Source organism: Balaenoptera physalus, assembly GCF_965194825.1.
Source record: "Balaenoptera physalus genome assembly, chromosome: 1".
Taxonomy (NCBI): domain Eukaryota; kingdom Metazoa; phylum Chordata; class Mammalia; order Artiodactyla; family Balaenopteridae; genus Balaenoptera; species Balaenoptera physalus.
Window position 1 is genome coordinate 100,558,309 of NC_138882.1, and position 25,834 is coordinate 100,584,142.

Here is a 25,834-nt window from a genome sequence, read left to right on the forward strand (position 1 = left end):
CAGAAAAGCCAGAGACCAGCCTTACAAATGAGAAACAGGAACACTTTTTCTACTCATAGCCTCTTTTTCTAGCCACCTGCTCCAGAGAAAAATGGGTGACAAGTCTGGAATACATGCTCAGCATAAATGGTGACTCAGATGAACAGCAGTTGGCAAAACTGAGGAGGGAGAGGAGAGGTGGGGAGATGACAGCCTGGAGCAAGGGGAAGGGCCTGAGGCCCCCTCGCCAGGACTGCTGGGTACACACCCGACCTGACTGATGGCCACATCAGACCCCCTGGGACTGGACCCATCCCAACACAAAAAGCAAATAAATAAAAAATATATATTAACTCTCTCTTCGCAGGGAGCTGGGTGGTGAGGGGGAGAAAGAGGAACAGGGACCTGGTCCTTCGAAGAAGAGAGCCAATTCCAAGAAGGGGATAAAAATAGAACATGTCTCAGAGGCCACAGCAGGTCAGTGGGGTTTGTCTGGTCTCAGAGGAGGGCGAGTGGACACTGGAACCCAGACTGGAGACCTGGGCTGGAGACAGCACGGGGCAACCGGGCCAGCCCCATCTGTCCTCTTCCTCCCTGTCCCACCCGCACAATAGCAAAGAAGCGCAACTTAACACATGACTGGCCTTCCCCAGCATGGGGCAGGCAGGGAAATGAAGCACTTTTGGGTCAGCGAACTGAGCAAACACCCGGGCTGCAGCGCACGGCCAGAGTCCAGGGAAAGGAGAGGGGCTGGGGTGGCCCGGCCGCCACCCAGGGGCGCGGGTTCCCTTCAGAATGTGTTCATGCAGCATTTGGGGGTCTGGGGGCGCTGAGTCCTTCTGCCCCCTCTCCGGACAGGGCTTTTTCAGTTCCTGGAAGGGGCGGCACAGGCGGGGTGAGGAGTGCCCTCGGCCCTGCGCCCTCACCGCACTGAGGCCTGCCCGGTGCGGCCCGCAGGGCTTGATGCCCTGGGTGCATGTGGCTTTGTCCTTTCCTTTTGGTGATGGCAAACGAGGGGCAGGCCCCCCAAGAGTCCCTCTCCTCCCAGAGGCACAGCAGATGGGAAACTGAGGAGAGGCTGGGAAAGCATCCTGGGAGGTCCTATCCTCTTTGGGGAGGGAAAGGGGAGTCAATTTCCAGCGTATAAAAAAAATTAATCCCTGAAGTCATGAAGAGTGGAGTTCCTTTTTTAAAATTTCTTTTTTCCTCTTTTCTGAAAAACTTTGTCTTGGAGATGTTGGCCCCAGGGGTCCAAAGTGCAGTGAGGGGAATGGTGGGGGAGGGAGTTGGCACTAGATGGCCTTGGGTGGGGTGGGTGCCCCTCCCGGCAAGGCCCAGGCTCCTCAGATGGATGTTTCGTCGCTGCTGCAGGCAGGCAGGCAGGCAGGCAGGGGGAGCAGGGGCGGGATAAAGCACAAGACAGGAGTGGGGGCATGAGTGCAGCTGAGGAACGTAAGGGAGCCTCAGGGTGTAGGAACCACCGGCCCAGGGTTAATGCAGGAAGTTAAAGAAGAGAAATCTGGAGAGGCAGGAAAGGAAAGTGACAGAAAAGGCAGACAGAGGGTTAGTCGGAGCAGAGGAGACAGTGAGAAGCTTTCACCAGAAGAAGGAAACAGAAAAGCAACCCCGGCTCCCCACCCTCCCTCACTTTGCCCGATGCTGGGCTGGGCTGACCCCACAGGGCACCATGTTTGTGGGCATGTGGCCTGAAGGGACCTGCGCCACACTCCGCGCTGCCCACCAGAGCAGCCTGGGGAGGCCTGGAGGCGGGGCCTCTGCGGGGCTGCACCCTGTCCCGCCCACCCAGCCACACTCACTCGGAGCCTGACGAGTCCTCATCCACCGTGCCTGCCTTGATGCTCATGGCGATGGGCATGACCCCATTCAGCTGTTCCTGGAGGCTCTGCCGGGGTGGAGGGCGGGGAGGGGGCCCACCCCGGCTGCCCTCGCTGGCTGAGGAGCCCCGGGAAGACCCTGTGCCCTGCTCCAGGGGTAGCCGCAGGAGGCTGCTCTTCTCACTGATGGTGGGCAGACACTTCTTCTTGAGGATGCCTGTGGGCCGGAGGGCGGGTGCCATGAGGAGCAGGTGGAAGGAGCATGGGGCTGCCCTCGAGAGCCCCACCAGCCACAGGCCAGTGTGAGGAGTGAGGTTGCTGATGGGGGAGCATGCAGCTGAGCATAGCCCGCTCACCTTTGTGAGGTTGGGCAGAAGGGCCTGGAAGGGGACCCAGGGACCCCTCCCGAGGCAGGGCATCTCCATTCTCCCGCGGCCGCTCCTCAGAGGCCCCGTTGCCACCACTGTCCTTTGCTGTGGTCCCAAAGTCTCCTGGCCAGGGAACCTTCGCGGGCCCCAGGCCCCCATCTGGTGGAGAAAGGAAGTAGATGAGGCCCAGAGAAGGCAGACAGGAAAGTCACCGCCCTAGTCTTGCTTCCTAGGAATCCCAGCCCCTCTGCCCTCCCACTGCCCGCAAAGGCCACAACCCTGCGCTGACCCACCCTTGGGGGTACTGTGCATGGGCAGTCTCTCCGCCCCAGGCCCCAGCAGGCTGTCCCAGCCTGGCTCTCCAGGGAAGGTGGCCTCCGCCTCTTCCTCCTCTTCCTCCTCCTCACTATCTGATGAGTGGGTAGAGGCATAGGAGCCACTCTGGTCATCTTCCAGGGACAGGTCACTGTCAGAGTCTGTGTCTGGATCTAGGAAGTGGGGGAGAGATCACAGGCAGCCCATCCGCCACTGCCCACCCTCAACAAAAGTTAGGCAGCTGCGCCTCCACCACCACTGGCCGTCAGGAGGTTCCGTCCTCACCGTGCTGCTGGTCTTGACCTTCCAGGAATAGGCCACCAGGGTTCCCCAGGCCAGGGGGCCCTTGGCCAGGGTTCAGTGTGGACTCCTCCCTAAGAAGACAAGACATGCTGGAGGCATCAGCCTGGCCCCTCGCCCAGTGTCCCATTCTCTTCTCTGTTCTGGGTTTTCCAGTTCCTGCCCCATGTTCCTCACTGCTTCCACTTCAAGCTGCCACCGTGTCAGCCATGGTGTGTGCTACCCAACTCCTAGCAGCCTGGCCTGGGTCTAGCATGCCAGGTGCTCTTCTCCCCTCCCCAACTGTCCCATCACCAGAGCTCACCTCAGCAAGAAGGGGATGTAGCTGGGCTGACTCTTGCCTGAGCGGCTGGCGCTGTGCAAAGAGCCTGCTGAGTCTCCATAGGGCTGGTAGAGCCTTCCATCTGCATAGGGGCTGGGGCAGTTGTAGGACTAGGCAGGGAACAGAGAGGTCAGTACATGGGGGAGCCGGAAGGGGTGGCCCCAGGAAAGTGGAGGGGCCGAGGGAGCGTGCCCTAAGTTCTACCCCCCGCTGCATGCCCAGGACTGAAGAGACAGGCCCCACATCTTTGCTGCCCCCATTTCAGGGCCTAGTAGTGTTGTAGCTCTGCCATAGCTGTGCCAGTTCTACGCACCCCGAGTACCCTGGACTCGGCTGTATAAGGGTTTGCTGGCAAAAGATGGCACCAGGAATTATCTCCTGAGAGCATTCTGGGAGACAGAAGATTTACCAAGATGCACAAGGGATTCTCAGGTGTGGGGCATTTATGACCTGATTACCTGTCTTGGTCACTCCCTCATCTATTCTAAGCTCCGCTCCCATCTCTCTCAAGTCAAAATACCCCTCCCCGACCCCAGGCCCCTTCTTCCAAGGCCACACATACCATTTTACCACCCCTTCCTCCTTCCAGGAAAGGATGTAAGGATGGAGAAAAAGTGGGACAAACGCACAGCCTTTGTCCCTCCTGCCTCTTCCCCCTCAACTCCCCATGACCCCTTCACCTCCCTGACCCTGGCTCCCTCACCGAGGTCAGGGTGGACTTGGTGGTCAGAGCAGGGTCAGAGCTGGGCTTGTGGCTGCAGGCAAACTTGAGTGCTTTCCGGACCTCCTTGCTAAGCACCACATAGGAGAGGAAGATGAAGGGGCCCTGACAGGCAAGAAGCAGCAAGTGTCTAAGTGCTTATTAAGGCACCTCGTACCCAAACTTCCCACCTACAATTCCACCGGCCTCCCACAGGGCATGGGTTGGACCAGGTACCTGGATGCAATTGGAAGCAGCAAAGAGGTAGTGGAAGAGGAGGGTGTCACTGTTGACAGAGAGCAGTGCCAGTAGCCACGTGGCGCTCAGCAGCAGGAGGACAGCAAAGGAGGGCCGCAGGCCCGAGCTGGGGAGGGGGTGGGCTGTGAGTCTGGCCGTGAGGCCTCCCGTGCCGATGCCCGTCCACTGCCAGGGCACCCACACCCCATACTCACACAGGGCCTTTCTTCTCAAAGCCCTGCCGCTGGGCAGCACAGGACGCCCGGGCCGCCAGGATGTACAGGAAGACACTCATCTAGCAGGGGAGGGGGACGTGTGAGGGGGACCATCAGGGGACAGACAGCTTCCACCCCACCCTATGGAGGCCTCAGCAGTTCCTAAAGGGGATCCTGAGGTCACAGCCTGCTCGCCCCCAGCCGCTTTCCAGCACTTACCGAGACAGCAAAGGCCACGGGGCCAGCGAAACTCCAGATGAGCGTATCATAGATGGAGAGCCAGCAGAAGTCAGGGTTCCCATAGCCCTCCGGGTCCAGGCCCACGGCTAGACCTGGTGACAGCAGCGGGGAAGGGGTGATCAGGGACTTGGAAATCAGGCAGTCAAGTGGGCTTCTAGGGCCAGGTGCAGGGGATGAAGGCTTCTGCCCACCATCTGTCCATGCCGTCCTCTCCAGGATGGGGGACCCTGTCCCTGAGTGGGGGTGTCAATAGCTGAGTTAAACCAGAGGGATACTCGTGGAGAACCTGGCCCGGGCATAGGGATGTGGGCCTCTGGGCCTGGGATGGGAGTGGGAGAAGGTGGCATGAAGATGGACGTAGGCCCTAGGGATGTAGAACCTCAAGGCCCAGGATCGGGGGTGGGGGTACCTGTGATGAAGGCGGGCACACCCCAGCCTAGCATGTAGTAGAAGCGCATCGGGCCGGCATTGACGTCGCGCACCTCGGTGAGCGCCCGGTACAGGTGCAAGGCCTCCAGCAGAGCCCAGGAAAAGGTGCAGAGGTACAGGAAGTGCAGCAGGATGGCGATGACTGTGCAGGCAAACTGAGGGCCCAGGCCGCGCCCAGTCAGTGACCAAGGCACACCCAGAGTGTGGGTCCTGCTCTCGCCAGACAGGGGAGGAGAGCCTGGGTGTTGGGAGGTGCTTCAGGGGGAGTCTGGGCCAGAGGAAGGTATCCCTCGGGTGCTGGGGAAGTAAGGGGGAGCTAGAGAGGCGGAAACTGTGGGCCAGGCACTAGGCTGGCTCTTTATCAGTCACTACTGCAGGAGCAGGGATTGAGGGGGCCATTGGGGAGGACGCGTATGGGAGCCTGTGACGGCGGGACACTGGGGAAGGTTTCTGCATGAGGAGGAACATCTTACAGGGAGGTCAGCCTGGTTGATTCCCAGGAGGAAGACCAGCTGAGCTAGGCCCAGGGCGGCAGTCAGGTTCCGTCGGATGCCGTGCTGGTTGGAGCGCAGGGCACGCAGAATAGTGAGGAAGAGGAAAGTGAGCAGTAGGGCAGCCAAGGTGACCCCTAGGGCCACATAGGTCAGCGTCTTCAGTGGCAGGATCTCCCCATTCTGCAGGGTGGGTGGCAGAGAGCCAGAGGGATTAGGAAGGGCGGGGCCTGAGCACCTAGTCCAGTGCCCTTGGCTCCCACCCCCAGCTCTGCAGCTACCCCTGGTGGGTCCAACCTCCCGCCTGGACACGTCCATGAGCACAGCGAAGCTCGTCATGTGGTTGCACTGGCAGCTGACGTGGCTCTCATTGCGGAAGACGACTTCGCAGCCTCGGGCTGACCAGCCACCTGTGCCACTGACCCTGCGTGAGGGAGGCAGGGTCAGGAGACAAGAAGGGTGGGGTGCCTAGGGGCCTGAGCTCTCCGCCCAAAGCCTTGGGGGCAGGGCAGTGCAGGCTCACAGGATCGAATGGTTCCAGAAGACACAGATGGGCTTCGTCCGCTCCTCCGTCTCCAGCAGCCGGAACTGCACCGTGACTGGCTTGTCCAAAGCACGGGGCAGAAGCTCCTCGTCGTCATGGACGCTGATGCTCACCACGGGCGTGTTGATGACAGGGCGTTTGGGAACTCTGGCGCGGGGCAGGCGGGCACACAGTCACCACGGTAGTCGCGTGACTGGAGGACACCCCTAATCACTCTGAGATGCCCCCAACCCCTGGCCCCTCTCTGTGCCTCACCCACCCAACCTGCCCCCCCACCACTCCTCGTCTCCCCAGCGGCTCACCTCAGGCTGCGCTTGTCTGGGTCGTAGTTATGGGGCAGCAGCCCGGCCAGGGTGCGGTAGATGATGACACTGGCCACCGCCTCACCCTGACTCAGCTCCGGGTGCCGCCGCTGACGCCGTGCCAGCTCCTCTGGCTCCTGGGCCTCTCCAGGGCCCGCGGGCCTGACCACGGGGGCCGTTTCTGGGATGGGGACACTGTCCACTCAGCTGGGTCCTGCGCAGATGCCCCGGCCTGGCCCCTGACCCACCCCTTGGCCCCCACTGACCTCTGAAGACGGACTCAGGCAGAATGACCGTTGTCTCAAGGTCCGGGGGCCGCTCCCCTCTCAGTGCCTCATAGCGGGGCAGCTTGGCCCCAGCGAAGTTCCCCTTGTCCAGGCGAACTACAGAGATGACTAGGGAGAGGTCACAGGTCAGGCCCCCGGTGAGGTGGGCAGGCCCCTGGCACGGCCGCCCTTACCAGAGACTCTCCCTGAGCCCTCCCACCCGGGCAGCAGCCTCACCGATGTTGGGCGTGACGATGGTGAAGGGGCTTAGGTAGGTGTGCCGCATGTTCTGGGCCAGGGCACTGGCGTAGGCCTCATAGTGCTGGAGCAGCCAGGCGGTGCCACCCTCTGTCTGCTGGATCAGCTCCCAGTGCCGCTTGTTGGCTGCATCCAGGAGGGCGCTGCCTACCCGCAGCAGATTCTGGGGGAGGGCACGGTCACCGTGGGCTGTGCCTGCAGCCTCACTCCTCGTCCCCACCACCAGGCCCCAGCCTGTACCTAGACCAGCCCTGGCTCACCCCCCATCATGCCCTCCCTCTAATCCTTCCTCCTCAGTCTCTAAGAGTTTCCCACACAGATGTTATTAGATGCTGGTTCCTCCCTGTCCTGGCACGATGGGCAGGGCCTCTCCTCCGAGAAGCCTGATCAGACCAGGCCCCAGTACAAACATTATTTTCTACGGGCGCCTTGCTATGAAAAGGGTTAGGAAGAGGTGCTCTAAATTACCCATATGCTGGGCCATGGCTCAGGGGGTCTCATGGGGGCCTCATGCCGGCTGGGAGCTCCCCAAAGGCGGGGGTGGGGAGTGCCCCCCACTTTGCCCCCCGGTGGCTAGGAGCAGGCTCACTCACTGTGACCTCCACCCACCCAGCCATCCCTGCCCCCTCCAAGCCCCACCTCGGTGAAGTGCACATCCTGTGTGGCGGACAGCCCGAAGCCTCGCTGGCTGCTCTCGTGGGCCAGTAGCCGCGTGGCCAGCTGGTAGGCCACCTTGACGTCACTGCCGAAGTAGCCAGCCGTGTGTTGGGTAGCATTACGCAGAAGCAGGGCCAGCCGCTGGGAGCGCCCCGAGTCCAGGCCTGACTCGTTGCGCTGCAGCCGCTCAGCCTGGGACCAAGATAGGCTGGGGGGTCAGCACAGGAGTGAGGTACCCAGAGAGTAGAACTGAACTCTAGAGTAAAAGGACTCAGGAAAGGGGAGAAATGGCCTCCAGGCGGGGGCCCTGGGAGACAGGAGCTGGAATTCCAGAGTCCCCTTTCTCAAAGCTGGGGAGGCGGGCAGGTCATACTGGGCGAGGGCAGGGGGTGGGGGTAAGGAGATGGAGATGAGAAGTTCCACTTACAAAGCCCTTCAGCTCTGAGAAGGTGACTGATGTGCAGTTGAAGAGGTTTGGGGGGAGCCACCCTCTGTGCTCGTCACAGTGGCGCACAGCAGTCCCTGGGGGAAGGCAGCCAGGAGGGCAGGCCTCAGGGAGAGACACAGGAGGCTGCCGAGACCTGGCTGAGTTCTGCTGGGGGCCAGCCCCTCATGGACCAGAGACAGGCGACAACCAAACAAGGGCCCTGCCGTCCCGTACTGCAGGTGAAAACAGGGAGACGCGTGTGGAGAACACCAGAGCCAAAACCTCTGTAGGATCAGCCCAAACAAGGGCTACGGGAGCACAGGGCACGTGGTCCCCTCGAGCCCCCAGACGTGGCTGTCCCTCTCCAGCCACCACCTTGAGCTCTCTGCCACCCATTCTCTACTTCTGAACTCTGCTCATCATCAATCCAAGGACCAGTGCCAGCCCCCATCCTGCGGCTGGGTCCCCTGGGACAGCACCTCACCTCCCCTACTCCCCAGACCATCTTTCTAGTGGCAAAACTCCAGTACTAGGTGGTGAACTGAGGACGTGAACGCTGTGTGACTCATCTTTGAATCTCTAGCACCCAGCCCTTTGCCACGCACACTGCAGGTTTTTTAGCACTTTTGTTATGAGTCCAAGATATAGGCACCTTTCATTTAGGCAACCTTGGGAGCAGGGGAGCAGTGAGCCAAGGGAGCATGGGATATGGAGTCCCCAGGACCTGGAGGCTGGAAAGTGGGGTCCTATGATCAGTAGCCAGGGGCTCCCCACCCTCACCCCACTGATGAAAGGCCAAGTCCTCAGTCTCACATTCTGGGCCTCCAGCACCTACCAAAGGAGCCTTTGGGGCAGGGGGCAGCAGCAGGCAGCCCGAAGCGGGTACGGGGCCACCAGATCCCAGCCTCGATGGCCCGTGGGCAGCTGTCATAATTCACTGCAGGGAAGCACACACCGTCACTCAGGAGCAACTGTCCCCCTACAGCTCTGGCCAGGCTCCCCAGCCCTCCCTGTGCAACCTTAGGCCTGCAACCAGCCCCTGCTCCTGGCCTCCCTGGGACACGAGGGCCTGGCACACAGCAGGGAGGGCCACCCATCTACCGCAAGAGCCCTACCTTCACAGCCGTTGGTGGTGACCTCAGCAAAAGGGTTGTCACAGCGATCACACTGGCGCCCAATGACACCTGGCTTGCATGGACACTGGCCATCCTCAGGGTCACAGACTCGGGACAGAGAGCCCGTGGGGTAGCAGTCACACAGCAGGCAGGCAGGGCTGCCAGGGGGCCGGTAGTGGTTCTCCTGGGAGGGAAGAGGGAGGATGGGGTCACTGGCTCAGGCTCTCTTCCCTGGATGCTCATGGATCCTTCACTGTGGCCCCTCTGGAGAGAAGCTCCCTGACCTCAGGTCCCCACCAAGAATGGTACATTCAAAATATGTAACAACTGGTAATGTTTTGGAGTTTAATCTATCAATGAGACACCAATCAGAACAGGCTGCAAACAACCAGTATAGCTGACCCAGAGCTCCCTGGTTAAGTATAGGTCCTGGACGCCCCACACCCCAGACACACAAGGACAAACAGCCCCTGGCCCGCCCTAGTGGAGCAAAGGCACATAGCCCTCAGCTCTCTGCGGGGAGGCTTCCTTCACTGCCCCCCGCAAGGGCCCAGGAGGTACAGAACAGAGGCCAAGGCAGCCGCTGTGGAGGCCTAGGCTGGGGCTGTCACCTTGCAGTGGCACTCGCCGCTTGTCTTGTTGCAGTCCGGATCGAAGCCTTTGCTGACGTCACAGTTGCACGGGCCACACGTGGGGTGTCCCCACCAGCCTCGGGGGCAAGGCTGGTCAATCCTGCCGAGAAGGACCAGGCAGGAATGGGCTCCCTCTGCCACCCGTCTGGCGTAGCCACGTGTGGCCCTTCTGAGCCTGGCTGCGGCTCAGCCAGGTTCTCAGTGCTCTGAGGGACACACCAGACACAGGCAGTGCCACTGGGACCTGCTGCTGCCTGCAATGGTCCACTTACCTGGTCTCACAGTATGGCCCAAGGTAATTTTGGGGACACTCGCAGATATAGCCATGGGGGTCACTGGGCTTTCGGGTACACACGGACTGATGCTCACATGGGTTCAGGTCACACACGTTAGTACAGTTGTCACCATAGTAACCTGGGACCAGAAGGACAGGAGAGGCTCAATCCCCACCTTCCCCTGGCACTTTCTTCAAACCTGCCTTCATCCATCTTCTATTCTGAGCAGCTATACCAGCTGGTGCTGGCTTTGTAGTGCAGGAGGAGAGGCTCGGAGAGTTGATGTGACTAGCCCCAGGTCACACGGCTGAGCCAGAGTGAACCGTCGCCGCCCCGCACTTGCTAACCTGCCCCATTTCCCTGGATCCCTGGCATACCTGGATCGCAGCTGCAGGAATAGCTGTCCCAGTCGTCACTGCAATAGCTGTTGGCAGGACATGGGCTCGAATCACAGGGGTCTGGCAGGCTACAGCCTGGCTCCACATTGACGCTTTCCCCACGGCTGGGATGCAGACTGCTAACACCCTCGGGCGTCTCGCTTACCCGAACACCCTGGCAGGGACAAGGTAGTGTTGGCCCTTTGTGGAGCGGGCCTCCAGCCTCCAGCTATTGGAGATGAGAAGGCAGGGCAGGAGGCTTACCTGCAAACAGCCCCGGAAGCCGCGGGCCACACCACTGGCCGGCCCAGGCACTCCCCCGACGGTAATGTTGCTCAGGTGTAGCCCATGCAGCCGGGGACCCAGATTGCCCTCTGCCCGCTGCTGCCCATAGTCGAAGGACAGGATGGCGTGGCCGGGGCCCCCACTGGCTCCCAGTGCCAGCTGTGCATGGTGCCAGTCGCCATCATTGGCCCGGCCTGGCTCCAGCCGGAGAGACGAGGCCTGGAGCCCAGTGCCCTCCACGCTCAGCACCACGTGGCCCTCCTGAAGCTGGCACCAGAAGAAAAGAGGGTCAGCAGACTGCCTTAATCAGCTCTTCTTCCAGCCCACCGTCCTCCTTCCTGGACCACCAAACCCGTCCTGCTGCCCAGCTGAGGCCAGAGAGGAAAAGGTATTATTTCCCTTGGGCCCAAGAGATGGCAGCAGTGATCCACCAAACGAACCTAGCTGCCTTTTCTTTCCAGGGAAAGGCCCCGCCCAGCCATCTCTGACCAACCCTGGCCAGGGCCCGCTTGCCCCACCCCTCTCTGCATCACCTGCAGGGTGATGGTGCTGCGCCCCCTGGTGACAGCCTGCAGCAGGACGCCGTCGGCCTGGCGTGTGCGGAACATGAGGCTGAGGTGCCAGGGCTGAGAGATGGGCAGTGAGAGGCCATGCCAGCCCACCAGGCTGCTGCCCAGGAAGCGCTGCGGGTTGGCCATTTCTGGGGAGACAGATAAAGGCAGACTCTGAGAGGTGGAGCGCCCAAGTGCCCCAGGGGCTATGATGCTCAGCAGGGGCGGCTCCCTGGGAGGCAGGGCACTGTCCCTCCTAGTGCCCACTCTCCACGGCAGCCCCGCCCCCCAGACCATTCACCTGCCCTGAGCCCGCACCACACTGCCCAGGCCTGCCTCTGACTGGGCCCTTTGTCTCCCGTGCTACCCTCTCAGGGCTCTGCCCAGACACGCTTTTCTACCCACAGCCCAGCTCAGCTGGGCCCTGCCCAGTGCCTGTCCGGACCCTGCCAGCGTTCCCAGCGCTGCTGACAGCTCCCAGGCCCCGACCTCTGAGGGCCGCCCCCCTACCCTGGGCACAGCTCTTGCCCCCGAAGCCCAGAGGGCACTCGCAGCTGAAGGCATCCCACTGGTTCACACAGGTGCCCCCATTGTGGCAAGTGTTGCTGTCACACACGTTCTTCTTGGCAGGGCAGCCTAGAGTGGAGAGAAGGGCGCTCAGGTGGGGGCTCCCAACAGAAAACCTGTGGCAGTGGCTGGAAGGGGCTCCGAGACCCGCCACGTGCAGGGGTCCCCGCAGCAGGCACACCCCTCCTCTCTGCATAGGGCCCCTGGCCTCGCCCCTACGCCAGCTCCCATACCGGGCACGGTGCCATTGTTGGCAATGAAGTCGGCCATGTCGACGTGGCGGCTGTCCACCTGCAGGTTCCTCATGCAGCCCACGAAGTGCCGGGTTCGGACAGGGAAGCTCTCAGGCAGGTCAGGCACCCCGCCGAGCAGCAGGGGCCCTGTCAGGTCCAGAGACCTGGGGGAGCGAAAATGGCTGCGACATGAGGGAGAGTGGGGTGCTTCCGGCTCTTCTTCCTCCCTAAGCCCTGCCGCCAGGCCAGGAGCCCAAGGGGCCCTGCAGAGCAGCCAGGGGAAGGGCAGCCTCAACCCGGAGCTGCTCTCATCTGATACCTGCCCCTCCCCGGACCGCTGCACGAGGCCCGGCTCTAGTCCCCCAATCTTGCCCGCTGCCGCCGCCCACCCCAGACCCCGCAGAGGGCTGAGCAGGGGCAGAGGGAAGCAAGGTGAGGGAAGACCCCCGTCTGAACTGGTCCCCATTTCAGGGCCCCCAAAGGCCCCCCTACAACCCTCCCTCCCTGACTGGCCCACGCCTCACCGCAGCCCCAGCCCTCTCCCCTGCTTACTTCTTGCTGCCACCCTGGGTGCCCTGGGCAGCACAGGAGTAGTTGCCCAGCACAGCTCCGAAGCGCAGGGCCACCCCTGTGTCACAGCCATCCACGGTCACCACAGCCACCTTCTGCTCGGATGGGCCCTGCGGGAGCCCTGTCTGACCCAACAGCGGCTGTGGACACGGAAGGGCAGAGATGGGAAAGAGTGGGCAAGAGCCACTCAGGTCATGGGCCAGGCACTAACTCACCCCCTGTGTGTACACACACACCCACATATACGTGTGTGTGTACACAAACACACATGCACACTGATGTGTGCTCACATGACTTACGTGCTTTACCTTCCTCAACGTCTACTCAAGTTTCTGCCTAATAGAACAGGAAGCATCTACACCACCCAGTGGAATGGGAATGCCCAGCAAGGTGGCAAGTTCCACCCCTCCCTTCCCCCCTTTCATCCAGAAGTGCCATGACCAGCCCCTGGGGAGGCAGTGCCACCCAGGTCTGGGTGAGCACCTGAGCCAAGGACAGAACCCTCCAGCTCCTTGACCCCCTCCCACACCCACCTTATTGTAGTACTTCAGCTGCACTGTGTGCCACTGGCCGTCACTGACCCCTCCGGGCACGAACGGGGACACGGTGGTGGTCGACTCCCCTGGGGAAAGGACCCAGGTGAGCTGGGACACCAGATGAGGGCTGGGAATGGGGAGGGGATGCACATGGTTGGGCTGGGCCCAGATCTGGCTGGGAGAGTGTGTGACTTGGGGTCAAGGGCTGAGAGACGTGGGGCCTCTAGGAGATGGGCAAGGACATGGGGCAAGCGGGATCACCTGCAGAGAAGGTGAGCTGGACCTGCTCCTGGATCACCTCGAGGGCCACAAAGTCATGCTTCTCGTTGAAGCGTCCATTGTACAACAGCAGCCCATCACGCTCCTTGGTGGCAAACCTGAGTAGGAGTGGGCGATGGGGGCACGCAATGGGGCACCCACCTGGATGCCAGCACCCCAGCCACCTAACCAGCCCTGATCCTACTCAGGACTCTCCAGAGGGCTGATTCCTTGGCCGAGGCTACGGGCCATGTGGCTAGAGTGTGGAAGATGAGCCCAAACCAGGACCAGAAGCAAAACCCTGGCATCCTAGCTCCCACCCTTGAGGGTGGGGTGGGAGGAGCGTAGACGGCCCTGGTGGGTGGAGGAGGCCTGCTGGCCAACTGCACAGGCAATTCCAAGTGCAGACCTGGCTCTGCCAACAACCTCTTCTGGGCACTTTTGCTGCCTGACTTCCCACCTCGTCCGCAGAACAGGAGGCACCGGACTCCCCCCCAACCCCGGCCCCTACCCCCAGCACCCAGGAACTCACGAGAGGGCCAGGGTGAAGTGGAAGCGCTGGCGCAGGCCCCGGAAGGTGATGAAGGAGCGGGCGGGGAAGCTGCGCGTGGTCACCTGGCAGAAGGGCTTCTCAAAGTCTCCGGATGGGCAGTCGCACTTGAAGCCGCCCACCAGCAGGTTGACACAGGTGCCCCCATTCTTGCAGACACCCGGGGTGCAACGGCCTGAGCGGGCACTCACCTCACAGTGCTCACCTGGGCAAGAGGTAAGGCAGGTGAGCCCCAAGTGCCTGGGGAACTGGGACTCCTTTGCATCCAGTGATCCCTCCGTGGTCTCTTGTGACCCCCATATTACCCCCAAACTCTCCCAGGCATCCCCATTTCCTCTCATGTGCAAACTCAGCCATTCTGTGCTGTGCGTGGCGCACTGGGCTGTTCTCACCACAATCCCATATACGGCTGTCCTGCGAGTTCCTTGAGGCTCCCAGTCCCTTCCATACCCCTGTTTGGACCTCGAGAGCACAGGCCCACGAGATCCCTGATTATAAGGGCCAGGTCCTAGCGGCCTTTGGCGTCATGGCTACCAAGCAAGCTTGGGGGTGTTCTGGCCCCTTCAGGGGTGAATGCACATGGAGGGAAGGGCCTGCAGGACAGCATGAGGGCTGGTGCCAACCCCTGCCTCCTCCCTCCCTCCCACTGGTGCTTTTGTCCCTGTCAGGCACCAAGATCAGTTTCCCTCCCTGGGGATAAGACCAGGCTTCCACTTGGATTTGTCGTAGTTATGGGATGGCGTGGGCAGGAAGCTGGGGACTTTCCAGAAATGGGGCAGGGAACTCCCACCCTGAGCCCTGGGGTCCAGACTGAGGACCTCTGTGCACTTGGGAGATGCTGAGAGAGTAGGGAACTGAGCCCTGGGAGCAGACCAGGATTCAATGGAGGAGATGAAAATTCCAGTATCAGATGGAAAAATCCACCATTTTCTCTCCCTCCCCATTCCCAGATTCTAGAGATAGGTTCTCAGCTCCAGTGCCTAGTGACAGGCTCTAGTTTCCATGGAAACTGTTGTTCGCCTACTCTAAGCACCCCCCTACCCCATCCTCCTGGACAAAGACTTCCCTCCCCTCCCCCAAGCCCACCCCTCTGCTCCCCACCCGCCCCTCCACCCACAGTAGCAGCTGAGAGGAGTCAAGTCTGGCAAGTTCTGGGCAGGAAGATGCAGCAGGGGTGGCAGTGGGGCTTGCCTACCACTGCTGGCAGAGCCAGTGGGCATAGCTCTGGAGGAGAGGGAGCAAGCCCTAAGGCATCTGGGAAGGAAGGGCCCATGGAGGAGAGAAGGGGATGTCCTGAGGAAAAACGGGAGCCTGCAGGGAGGGGTCAGGAGCACAAAGCAGAGGCAGTGAGCATCCCAGGGAGAGGCTTGGGACAGGATGTGTAAAGACCCCTGGAAACAGGCCAACAGGGAGCCCTCTTGGTCAGGACCCTGTTTTACACACCTGGGCAAGGGTGAGGCTATTCTGTTCAGGGTCACACACAGGTGCGATAATCTGAAAACCACTATCCCCACACCCAAACCCTCCAGTTTCCCCAGCTCTTCTGTGCCTTCCCCTCAATACCTAGGGAGAAAAGCACTTGCTGCAGCTCAGAAAGGTAACTCACTCAGCAATGGGGAGAGATCAGGTACTAGGCCCAGCCTCATCTCTAATCCAGATGAGACCTGGAGCAAGTCACCTGACCTCAGCGTTCCCTTAAATCACAGCCAACACTTCCTACAGGCCAGCTCTTTACCCGTATTAAATCAGTCCTCACAACCACCATCCTCCACTTAAAAATACTCATCATCCACTTAAAAATACTTATCATCCACTTAAAAATACTAAGGCACAGAGAGGTTAAGTAACTTGCCCAAGGTCACCCAGCTAGTATTGTCAAAGCTGGGATACAAATGCAAGCAGCTTGGCTCTAGAGCTAGAGCTGACCTCAGTTACACCACCTGGGGGTGGGGGGTGGGTAGGTGGTCGAGACGAAGGGCTCCCCTCTCTGCCTTCCTCAGTAGGTGGTTGTGAAAGAGCAAGTGGGACTTGTGAATGGCCAGTGTACCCTGTACCTTACTCTGGAAAAGAACGACGCCACCCCTGTCCTTAGCCTGATTGTGCTGGCACCGCGGCATTAGCCCCCCAGAGCCGCCCCCAGGGGTCCCCCTCCCTAGGTGAGGGCTCACCGGTGTAGCCATCGCGGCAGAGGCAGGTGTAGCCACCCTCACGGCTGCGGCAGCGGCCGTGGAAGCCGCAGGGCCGCGAGTAGCAGAGGTCCACCTCCGTCTCGCAGTAGTCGCCCGTGAAGCCAGGCGGGCAGCGGCAGCGCAGCCCCCCGACTGGGTGAATGGGCCGGAAGAGCACGGAGGAGGAGGCGATGAAGGGCGCGGAGGAGTCGAAGCGCAGCACCGACACGCAGCGCATGTAGTTCTCGCAGGGCTCGCGCAGACAGATGTTGTCGTCGAAGGGCAGCACGCGCTGCGCCGAGATGGCCGTGAGCAGACTGCGGTTGAGGTACAGGCGCTCCTGCAGGTCCTCAGAAGGCAGGAAGGGAGGCCCGCCGCCGGGTCCTGGCGGCTGGCCCACCGACAGGCTCACATTGAGGATGTGGCCGCCCGGGGCGTCGGTGTCCCGCTGCACGTTGAAGACCACCACGTGGTCTGGAGGTGTGGCCAGCGTGGCGGCCACGGCCTGGATGAAGAGACCCAGTAGGGGCGACAGGAAGCGCTCGGGCGACATGTCCTCCAGGCGCAGCGTGATGCTGTGCGTGAGCATCTCGTCGGTGATGATGGTGACGCGCAGTGCGCACTGAGCGGTCACACTGTGCACGCCGTCTGCGGAGAGGTGAGACGGTCAGCACCTGGGGAGGGCAGGGTTGCCAAGCCATAGACCTGGCCCCGGGCAGGAGCAGCCGGAGGAGGGAGTGAGTGCGGGCTGAAATCCCACCTGCACACTCCTGCATTGCCCAGTTGCCAAGAAAGGGTCCTCTTTTCTAATTGGCATAAAGGTGCCCTAGGAGGTATGTGTACCTCACCTGAGGGAGAGTCACTCTGTGATGGCCCAGCCCGCATGGGCACTTAAGGGGATTGATTTTCAGAACTTCTCATTGCATACTTCCCAGAAACCCTCTGTTGTGAAGCACGGGCACATCTTTTAATATTTGTGCACCTTTCGCTGCCCAAGCCACAGGTCCTGCTCCCTTATACCAGACCAGGTGCCTTCCTGCACAAGAATCTTATTTCGCCTTTTTCTTACCTTCCTACAGGGCCCAGAGCACCATGAGAGACCCACAGATATAATCCTTCTGCCCCCTCAGCCTCTATTTCTCAACACTACCATAACTCTGACCCTGGCCATGTTCCCCCTCCCCCACTGCAGTAGAGAATGGAGGGTGAACTGGGTCAGTGGGCCACCCAGTCCCCCTCCCACTGAGCCCCATGGCTGCTTGGGCTCAGGCCCGCTATCCCCATGGCAACGCCCCACACAAAGCATTCTTCCCGCCCAACTCTCTGGGCTGCAGAGGGTAGCCTGTGGGGCTCCACCCCAGGAAATCCAGCTGAGCCACCTTACGGGTGGTAGCACCGCCCACTGGCCTGATGCTGTGGCGTTCTGGGGGTCAGAGATGGAAGGGCCTGGGCGGCTCTCCACCCTGAGCCCCAGACAGAGCCCCACTGGGCTGACCTCTCCTCCGGCCCTAGGGCCTCTAGCTACTCATCGCCCACTTGGCTAACCGCGTTACAGCCGAGTGTCTGCCACACCCCCAGGCCACACACTCACTTATAAACAGCTAAGTACTAACACTCTGGCATCTCACTCCACCCACACACCCTAAGCCCCGAAATACCATACACACCTGAATGCACAAATACATGGCAATGGATTTTATTTAGCTCAAAATGAAAGCTGGAGGCCAAGGGGAGTGGGAAATGGCTTGGCAGGGCTATAAGGGATATTCATATTTTTTATTTACTACAATGTCCTACACATAGTAGGTGTTCAGTAAGATGTTCATGAGAATTTATTTGGTCTCCATAATGAAGAAATGGTCTTTGAAACACAGCAGGAGGGGCCCAGGTAGCTATTAAAAAGGACACCCTAGCAGGAATGGGACAGGAGTTGGTGTTTCTGGGGTGGGGTGGGAGTAGGAAAGGGATCTGGGAACAGATCCTGCTTCTGTGTCACAGCGACTTGAGGTGGCTTACTGCGCTGGCGGCTGGGAAGGCTAAAGCCAGACACCCATCTCAGCCATGTCCTCGGCCCACTGCCCACCTGCCCTCCAGCCTCATTGCTTGAGAATGCAAGGCCCGCCTGCTCTCACCAGCAAGCCTGTTTGTCATCACTCACTTTTGCTCCTCCTTCTCTTGACTTGCTGCTACTGAACAAGCTGTTCCTTCCTACCTGGCCTACCCAGACACCAGCCCACGGCCCTCCTGGTTTTCTAACCCACTCTAAACTCACCTTTTCCAGGAAGCCTGCCCAGATTTATGACCTCAGGCTCTACTTTTCTCCCTCTTTCAGACCCCCCTGCACTTAGTTATGGAGCTGGCACAGGGCTCTTGTGTACCTGGTGCCCAGTAATTCCTTGGCGGGATAGTCCCTCCAGGCAGAATGCAGCCCAAGAGTCCACACAGAGTACTTCTAACTAATCAGGGAGGGGAGAGGGCAGTCAAGAGAAACCTCACCACCACTCAGCCCTGGGAACAAGCACTCCTCCCTATGTCTCCCCTCCGTCATCCCAGGCCCCGCCTGTGCCCCTTGCCCAGTGTGTCTCTGTTGCTTCCCATCTGGTCCACCATCTGTGGCCACCTGCCCCCTCTGCTATTGTCCCCAATCCCAGCAGTCAACCTACGGCTCTCTGCTTCTTCTTTGTTCCTCTCTCCTGCCTTGACCTGGGTCACCCCTCAGGTGCCAAAGGCAACGGTGGAAACAGGGGTGGGGGGGTGCATTACCTGAGCCATCCTCCTGGGAAGAAAAGGGTTGGGATGGGCCCTGACTCCAGGAAACCCCATCTGTGTCTAGAACCCAACCTGCCACACCTGGAAAAGTGCCAAGTCCCAGACTGTGGCAGAATCAGACTCCAAGCCCCTCTTCCCCTGGCAGATGTGCCAGTGGGAGTTGTAGGCCTGGAGGGGGTCTGCCACTCTGGGGAATGACCAGGCCATGGACAGGAGCTCCTGTGTGTCCTAGCAGGGTAAGGAAGAGGCAAGGAGAATTCAGGCTTCAGGGGAGCCATCCGGCCCAAGCTGGGGCAGCTGCAGCCACAGGGAACAAGAGAGGGGGAAATCAGAGAGGCATAAACACAGAGACCAAACAGGGGAAGACAAAGGCCCAGGAAAAGAGCCAGCAGAGGAGAAAGTGGGAAAGCAGGAGCGAGTCACACAGGAGATGGGGAGAGGGCAATGGAGGGGGCAGTGCAGAAGGGCCCCCAGGGGCAGAAGCGGGAAAGAAAGAAGAGACAAAGAACAAGAGAAGGAAAACAAAGGGGCAGTAGGAGTCAATCCCCCTCACCCCAGCCTGCCTGAACTTTGGGGTTGCCGTGGTGACTGCCTCCAAGGGTCAGGGCTGAGGGGAGAGGGTGGGGCTAGGGCTGGAGGGTCAGCTGAGGCCTCCGCCTCTATTCTAGGGGAGCTGAGGTCTGGGGCTCTGCTCTAGTAGGAGCACGAAGGCTGGGTGGGGCCTCTGCCCATCCCTCCATCACCTAGGGCGGACTGGGAATGGACAGGAGGGAGAGGCCCTTCCTCTCCACTCCTTCCCCCTGCCTCCCAGCACAGAGAAGGACGAGACAGGGGAGCTCCAGCTCCCACTTACTCCTCCTGGAGAGAAACTGAGGCTTCAAGATGCACAGAGGCTTGTCCGTGACCTCTAAAAGCTCATGTGCCCTGGCTCCGTTGGCCACCTGAGGAGTGGGGAGGGGAGTCATGCGTCCCCAGAAGGACCATGAGTGGAGGGGAGGTGCTGAAGCCACACCCTGTGTCTTGCACGCCTCTCACTCCATCCTGGCCCAGACTCCCCAGGGTGGAAGTGAGGCCCGGCAGGCTCTTCTCCTTCTCCCCTCCCTGATGTGTCTGGAGTGAGGGTACCCTGACCCACCCATCCCCAGGGCACAGCAAACAGTGAGCCCTCATGAGGGTCCCAGTTGTTCCCAGGCTTGGGGAAGGGGTTCAGCAATCTGGGGCTGGCCCCCTCCTTGCTGCTGCTGCTGCTGCCACTCCCTGTAGCTGACAGAAGAGACAGGATGTCGTCCCCACCCCAACACTCCTCCCCCAGCCCTTCTGTCCAGGGAGTCTGCAGGCTGAGCGCTTGGCCAAGCAGCTGGAATGCCCGGCCTAGGTCCGGGCCAGGCTCCCATGCCCCAGGATTCTGTTCTCTCGCCACTGGATCAGGGGGCTCTGCCCTCAGAGGCCGCCAGTCCCCTGGCTCATTGCGGTCCCCACACCCCATCCCCTGAGCCCAAGCTCTCACGGCCCGCAGGAAAGGCCTGGCGTCTAACAACAGCCAGCCCATGGGGCAGCAAGGGGGCCCGGAAGGCTGCAGCCTGCCCCGGGCTTGCAGCCCCTCCCCCAAGCCGGACCCCGAACCACAACCTCTGACAGTGGGGTCTGTTTGGAGAGAGACAATGAGCTGTGGCCTCACTTCCTGTGGGAGCTCTGAAGGGGGAGCCGGGCCAGGCTTTTTCTGCCTGGAGGGAAAAGAATGTCCTAGACAAAGTCCCCCTCAGCCGGTCTGCGGCTCAGCCGGGAGCCAGAAGGGGCCCGACTGCAGGGTCCTGACCCCGAAGTGGCAACCCTGTGCCCCACGGCCTCAGCTCTGTCAGAGGCTGTATGAGATCACAGGGGGACCCCGGTGGGCGGGCGTGAAGGGGCGCTGAGCAGCCGGCTCGCCTCTCCTGGCCACGGTCCTCTCCATCCCTCCCCCAGCTCTCCGGGACCCCAGTCCTCCACGCGCCTTTTTTCACAATTCTTGGCAGCCGTCACCAGGGCAGCCTCATAACACTTCCCCCACCACGTCACAGGCTGGTAGTCAGGGGGCGGCCCACCGAAGCAGCCCAGCCCAGCCTGGGGCAGCGGGCAGGGCCAGCACAGCTGCCAGGATTTCTAGGGCTCCTTCCCAAGCTGCTTCTCACCCCTCAGCCGCCGGGCCAGTACCGGGGACAGAGGCGGGTCAGCGGTTCCTCCTTGAATGGCTCTGCAGGCCCTCCCCCACGGGCCACCCCCATCCCCACGTCGCCTGGGCCCCTCCTTACCTGATACCAGCACGCTCATGATGGCCTCCAGAGGTCGGTTGTTATCCAGCGCCCGACTCAGCCTCAGCTCGCCCGTGGACGCGTTGAGCAGGACCAGGCTGAGTTCGTTTCCCCGCTCGAAGCTGTAAGTCAGGCTGTCGGAGATGTCAGGGTCGTGGGCAGGCACCCGGCCGATGGCACCCCCCGGGAAGCTGCTCGAGCGGTTGGTGACATAGTTGTTGAAAAGGATCTCAAAGTTGCCCAGCACCGGTGGGTTGTCATTGCGGTCAAGCAGGCGGACGTGCACTGTAGCCCGGCTCACCAGGGGAGCCGACGTGGCCTGGATGACCAGGATGTATTCAGGCCGGTCCTCGTAGTCCAAGTCCACCAGAGCGGTCAGCTCCCCAGAGAAGATGTCCAGCTGGAAGACCTCAGGGATGTTGCCCTCCACGATCTGGTACATGATCTGGGCGTTAGTGCCTTCGTCAGGGTCCGTGGCTGTGACCCGGGCCACAGCCAGCCCAATGGGGCTGTTCTCTTCCACAAACACATCAAACTCATCCTGCTGAAAAACAGGTGGATTGTCGTTCACATCCAACACAGTGACCGTCACGTCCATGGGCGTGCGAGCTGGAGGCATCCCCTTGTCCACTGCATATGCCCGCAAGATGTACTGGGCCACATTTTCACGATCCAGCCTCCGCAGTGTTCGCACAATGCCTGACGTGGACTCTACAATAAAGTCACCATCTCCATCATCGCCTCCTTGGAAGGTGTAGAAGACCCTGCCGTTAAGGCCAGAATCACGGTCAGTGGCTGAGATCTGCAGGACACTGGTGAAGGGGGGCACATCCTCATAGACACTGCCCTGGTAGGAGTCCCGCAGAAACTGAGGGGCGTTGTCATTCACATCATTCACCAGGATCTCCAGGTAGGTGGTGTCAGACTTCTGGGGAATGCCATTGTCCCGGGCAGTGATAGCCAGGGTGTAGGACACCTGGTCCTCGTAATCCAGCTCGGCCTGGGTGGTGACAGCACCTGTGTCTGCATCGATGCGGAACTGGGGGATGCTGTCCTCCATAAAGTAGGTGATGCGGGCATTCTCACCTGTGTCCTCATCTGTGGCACTGATCAGCACCACCGTGGTGCCTGCTGGCCGGTCCTCGTTAATATTCACCGTGTAGTGAGAGCTCTGAAATACGGGACGATGGGTGTTAGCGTCGGTGACATTCACCACCACTTGTGCCGTGTCCTGTCGTGTGCCATCGGAGGCAGTAACAGCCAGCACGTACTGCCGCTCCAGTTTGTAGTCCAGCGGCAGGGCGAGGGACACCAGCCCCCCCCCACTCTGGCTGGTGATGGAGAAGCGGTTTCGGGTGTTGCCGCTGGTGATCTGGTAGGTGATGACACTGTGGGCATCACGGTCCACGGCCGACACCGTCACCACGCTGGTGCCCACGGCCGCATCCTCGTTGAGCCGCACCGTGTACTCTGGTTGGGTAAAGGTCGGGTTATTGTCATTGACATCCAGGATGGTCACGCTGACACTGGCCGAGGCAGTGAGTGCTGGGGTGCCATGGTCGCGGGCTTCTACTCCAAAGCTGTAGAAATCAACCTCTTCCCGGTCCAGCTCAGCAGCCACGGAGATCCAGCCTGTGCCATTGTTGATGGTGAAGGGGAAGTCATGCCCGACCCCCGCAAGGCGGTATTCCAGGCGGGCATTGTCACCAGCATCAGCATCGATGGCCTGGACGTGGAGAACCAGGTAGCCTAAGGGGACACTCTCCAGGACAGTAGCCTGGAAGGGGGTGCTGACGAAGATGGGAGCATTGTCATTGATATCCAGGACCTGCACTGTCACCAAGCCGGAGACGTTGGAGAGGGGGGGGCGGCCGCCATCCTGTGCCCGAACCCGTAGGGTGTATTCCTTGGTCGTCTCATAGTCAAGAGGGCTCACCACGTCCAGAGCCCCAGTCTGGGCATCTAAGTAAAACTGTCCCCGAGCGTTGCCACTCATGATGCTGTAATGCACCAGGGCATTGCTGCCCTTGTCTCTATCTGAGGCTGTGACCCGGAGTACTGGAGCTCCTGGGGTCACATCCTCCCGCACCTGGACCACATAGCGTTTCTCGCTGAACTGGGGGGCATTGTCATTATCATCCTCCACAGACAGGAAAACAGCAGCTGTGGCACTCCGTGGACCGGGGTCCCGACCCTGATCACTTGCTTCCACTGTCAACTGGTAGGATTCCACCTCTTCCCGATCCACAGGGCCACGGGTTCGGATTACCCCAGAGCGAGGGTCAATCTCAAAGACTTCAGAGGGGCTGCCCCCAGGCCCTTCCAGCAGGCGGTACAGAATATTGGCATTGGGAGGGGCGTCACCATCTGTGGCTCTGACGGTGAGCACCTCATAGCCAACCTCCAGGTTCTCCCTGAGGCTCTCCTTGTACTCCTGCTGCTCAAAAACAGGGTCGTGATCGTTGGTATCAGTCACCAAGATGGTGAGCGTGGCCAGGGCACTGCGTCGGGGCATGCCGTGATCCTGCGCTGTGACCCTGAAGACGTGGGTGCTCTTGGTCTCACGATCCAGCTCCTCAGCTGTGGTTACTGCACCAGTGACTGGGTCCAGGGAGAAGAAACGGTTGGAGCGGCTATCAAAGAGGGCATCCATAGTGTACTCAAGCCGACCTGCCTCACCCTCATCTGGGTCGATGGCCCGCAGAGATGCCACAGGGGTACCTGCTGGCTGGTTCTCGGGCACTGTGGCCTGGTAGCTGGGGGGCTGAAACTGGGGGGCTGTATTCACATTCCTCTTCCGACGTCCACCCATGGACGCTTCTGCTGAGCTTTCCCCTGCCCTGAACCCTGGGGTCTGCACCAGCTTACAGGACTGGCATCTCAGCCGTGGGGCCTTTAAGCACAGGTGCTCATGGGGCAGGGCAAGCTTGCCCTGTGGGGAAAGGTGGCCTCCAATGCCCAGAAGACGACAGCTCCAGGGGCAGCCTTCGGGCGCTGGCGGCAAGGGGATCTGGGCCCCGGATTCTGGACACCAGACCCTCAGACCATCGTGGTGGGGCACCAGATGGCCAATCAGTTCCATCCCGGCATCCCTGCAGCGGCTGGTGTAGAGCCAGAGGTTCGAGGATGAGGCTGGACAGAGCCAGCCCACGGGAGCGCAGGCCGCCGAGGAACCGCGTCCCCCAGGCCCCAGGGAACGACAGGGCCCCACTTGGTCTCCCAGTAGTGGCGGCAGCAGCAGCAGCAGTAGCAGCGGCAGCGGTGTTGGAAGTGGGGCGCGGGCCGCCGGGCTCCGCATCTCTCCCTCTTCCCGGCCGGCCGGGTCAACGGCGGCGGCGGCTCCTCCTCCCGCTCCTGCCCGCCCCGCCGCGCCTCATGCCCAGGCCAGGGCGCCAGTCCCCGGGGGCCTGCTCCTTGATGCCTCACCGGAGCCCCGGCTCCCACCGTTCCCTGAGCCGGGCCCGCGCCCCGGTCACACCGACCACCACGGGCTGGCGCCGCGCCTCCCCTGGCACACCCGGCTCTCGCCACCTGCGCCCGCGGACCCCGCGCGCCCTTGGCCCTGCCGGCCCCCAGATCCTCGGAGTGTTCCTCGCTCCCGCGGGATAGCCCACCTGCTCCCGCGGAGCTGCGCACCCGGACGCCGGCCCGGCCCCGGCCGCCCCCGACGGCCCCGCGCCGCCCGCTCGTGTCCCGCGTCCCCGCCGCTGCTGCTGCTGCTGTCGCCGCGGCCCCGGGCCCAGCCCCACGCTCCCTCGCCTCCCAGGCGGGCGGGCGAGCTCTGCAGAGCGGCGGCAGCGGCGGCGGCGGCTCATTACCATAGACCTGCTCGCGCCGCCGCCGCCTTAAAGTGGCGACGCCAGCCGCACCGAAGGAGGTGGGCCCCACCCAGCGCCCTCCTCCGCACCAGTGCTGTAGAATTCAAGCAGTCCAGACCCCCTTTCCCCACCCCAGTCCCACCCCAGGCCTGCCCCTGGGCCGGTGCCAGATTCCTACAACAGTCTAGAGAGGAATTAACAATCAGAAGCCAGACAGCAAATGATAATAATGGTGGCAGTACCCTAAGTATGTTTAGAGGTTTTCAAAACCTTCTGAAGGGCTCTCAGAGGCCAAGTGCCCACCTCACGCCACCCAACAAGGCTGGATGCTGCTGGCTGCTGATAGGAGCCCTTGCTGCTGTCCCCTCCACAGGTCTGGGTCAGACTGAGCTAAAACGGCCCTGTTCAATAGTATAAAGCCTCTCTCATACGCCAGAGAGACACCCCACTTCCCTGCAAACACACAGTGAGGTTCTGAGCCCACACCTCCCCACACCCCTCAGCAAAGTTGTGATCTAATCAGGCTGCCCCTTTGGGGTCCAGCTGCAGAATGCAGTGCAGAATGACCCCAGCCTCAGCTTGGATGCCACCTGGGCTTTTCAGGGGGAGGTAAGCTGGGAATGTCAGAGCAAAAGTCAGCTGGTATAAACATGCTAATATTAGCAGGTTCTGAGGGCCAGAGAGGGTGAAACTTGTACAGGGTCACAAGGCTGGATAGGGGTGGAGCCAAGTTTTAACTCAGGCTTCCTGGGTCCTAGACCAGTGGTTTTCACTGCCCCATAGGGCCTCTTGTCTGGAGACATGACCTCTTGCCCCCTCCCTCCTTCTCCATCAACGTCCAGCTGCTACTTCCCTCCTTCTACCCACAGCTTTGTGACAGCAAACAGCCCTGCCCAGTGCACCGGGCTCTGGAGCCTCTTCACAGAGCAGGCCTTCAGACTGGACCTGCCACTTGAA

At 61.0% G+C, this 25,834-nt stretch overlaps 1 protein-coding gene across 5 annotated transcripts; it reads right to left on the reverse strand.

Moving 5' to 3' along the window:
* Nucleotides 1-746: 746 nt before the first annotated feature.
* On the reverse strand, nucleotides 747-24,699 carry CELSR2 (cadherin EGF LAG seven-pass G-type receptor 2). 5 transcript variants are annotated; one of them, XM_082450471.1, is made up of 34 exons: nucleotides 21,060-24,681; nucleotides 16,003-16,650; nucleotides 13,817-14,039; nucleotides 13,288-13,403; nucleotides 13,024-13,112; nucleotides 12,473-12,630; nucleotides 11,921-12,084; nucleotides 11,631-11,756; nucleotides 11,103-11,269; nucleotides 10,549-10,836; nucleotides 10,285-10,459; nucleotides 9,905-10,046; nucleotides 9,612-9,732; nucleotides 9,001-9,184; nucleotides 8,721-8,822; nucleotides 7,886-7,980; nucleotides 7,441-7,650; nucleotides 6,781-6,964; nucleotides 6,544-6,672; nucleotides 6,278-6,458; nucleotides 5,955-6,122; nucleotides 5,729-5,855; nucleotides 5,414-5,614; nucleotides 4,921-5,095; nucleotides 4,491-4,603; nucleotides 4,272-4,351; nucleotides 4,057-4,183; nucleotides 3,823-3,945; nucleotides 3,102-3,229; nucleotides 2,783-2,871; nucleotides 2,476-2,670; nucleotides 2,171-2,341; nucleotides 1,797-2,031; nucleotides 747-851 (listed from the first exon to the last, which is right to left on the reverse strand). In XM_082450471.1, exons 1-34 carry the CDS (start codon nucleotides 24,355-24,357, stop codon nucleotides 845-847), a joined length of 8,739 nt encoding a protein of 2,912 aa, XP_082306597.1. In that variant the 5' UTR covers nucleotides 24,358-24,681; the 3' UTR covers nucleotides 747-844. The 5 variants fall into 5 exon arrangements, with proteins under 5 accessions (XP_082306597.1, XP_082306596.1, XP_082306595.1 ...); XM_082450470.1 differs by lacking the exon at nucleotides 747-851 and adding an exon at nucleotides 910-1,087; XM_082450469.1 differs by lacking the exon at nucleotides 747-851 and adding an exon at nucleotides 1,217-1,344.
* Between the last annotated feature and the right edge of the window lie 1,135 nt (nucleotides 24,700-25,834).

Coding starts and splice junctions, on each gene's coding strand:
- CELSR2 (XM_082450468.1), bottom strand. CDS start 24,357: ATGCGGAGCCCGGCGGCCCGCGCCCCACTTCCAACACCGCTGCCGCTG. Junction 13,404..13,816: donor CACTTCACCCTGGCCCTCTC/GTGAGTTCCTGG, acceptor ACTCCTACTCAG/GTTTGCCACCAAGGAGCGTG. Junction 9,733..9,904: donor GGGCCATACTGTGAGACCAG/GTAAGTGGACCA, acceptor CCTTCTCGGCAG/GATTGACCAGCCTTGCCCCC.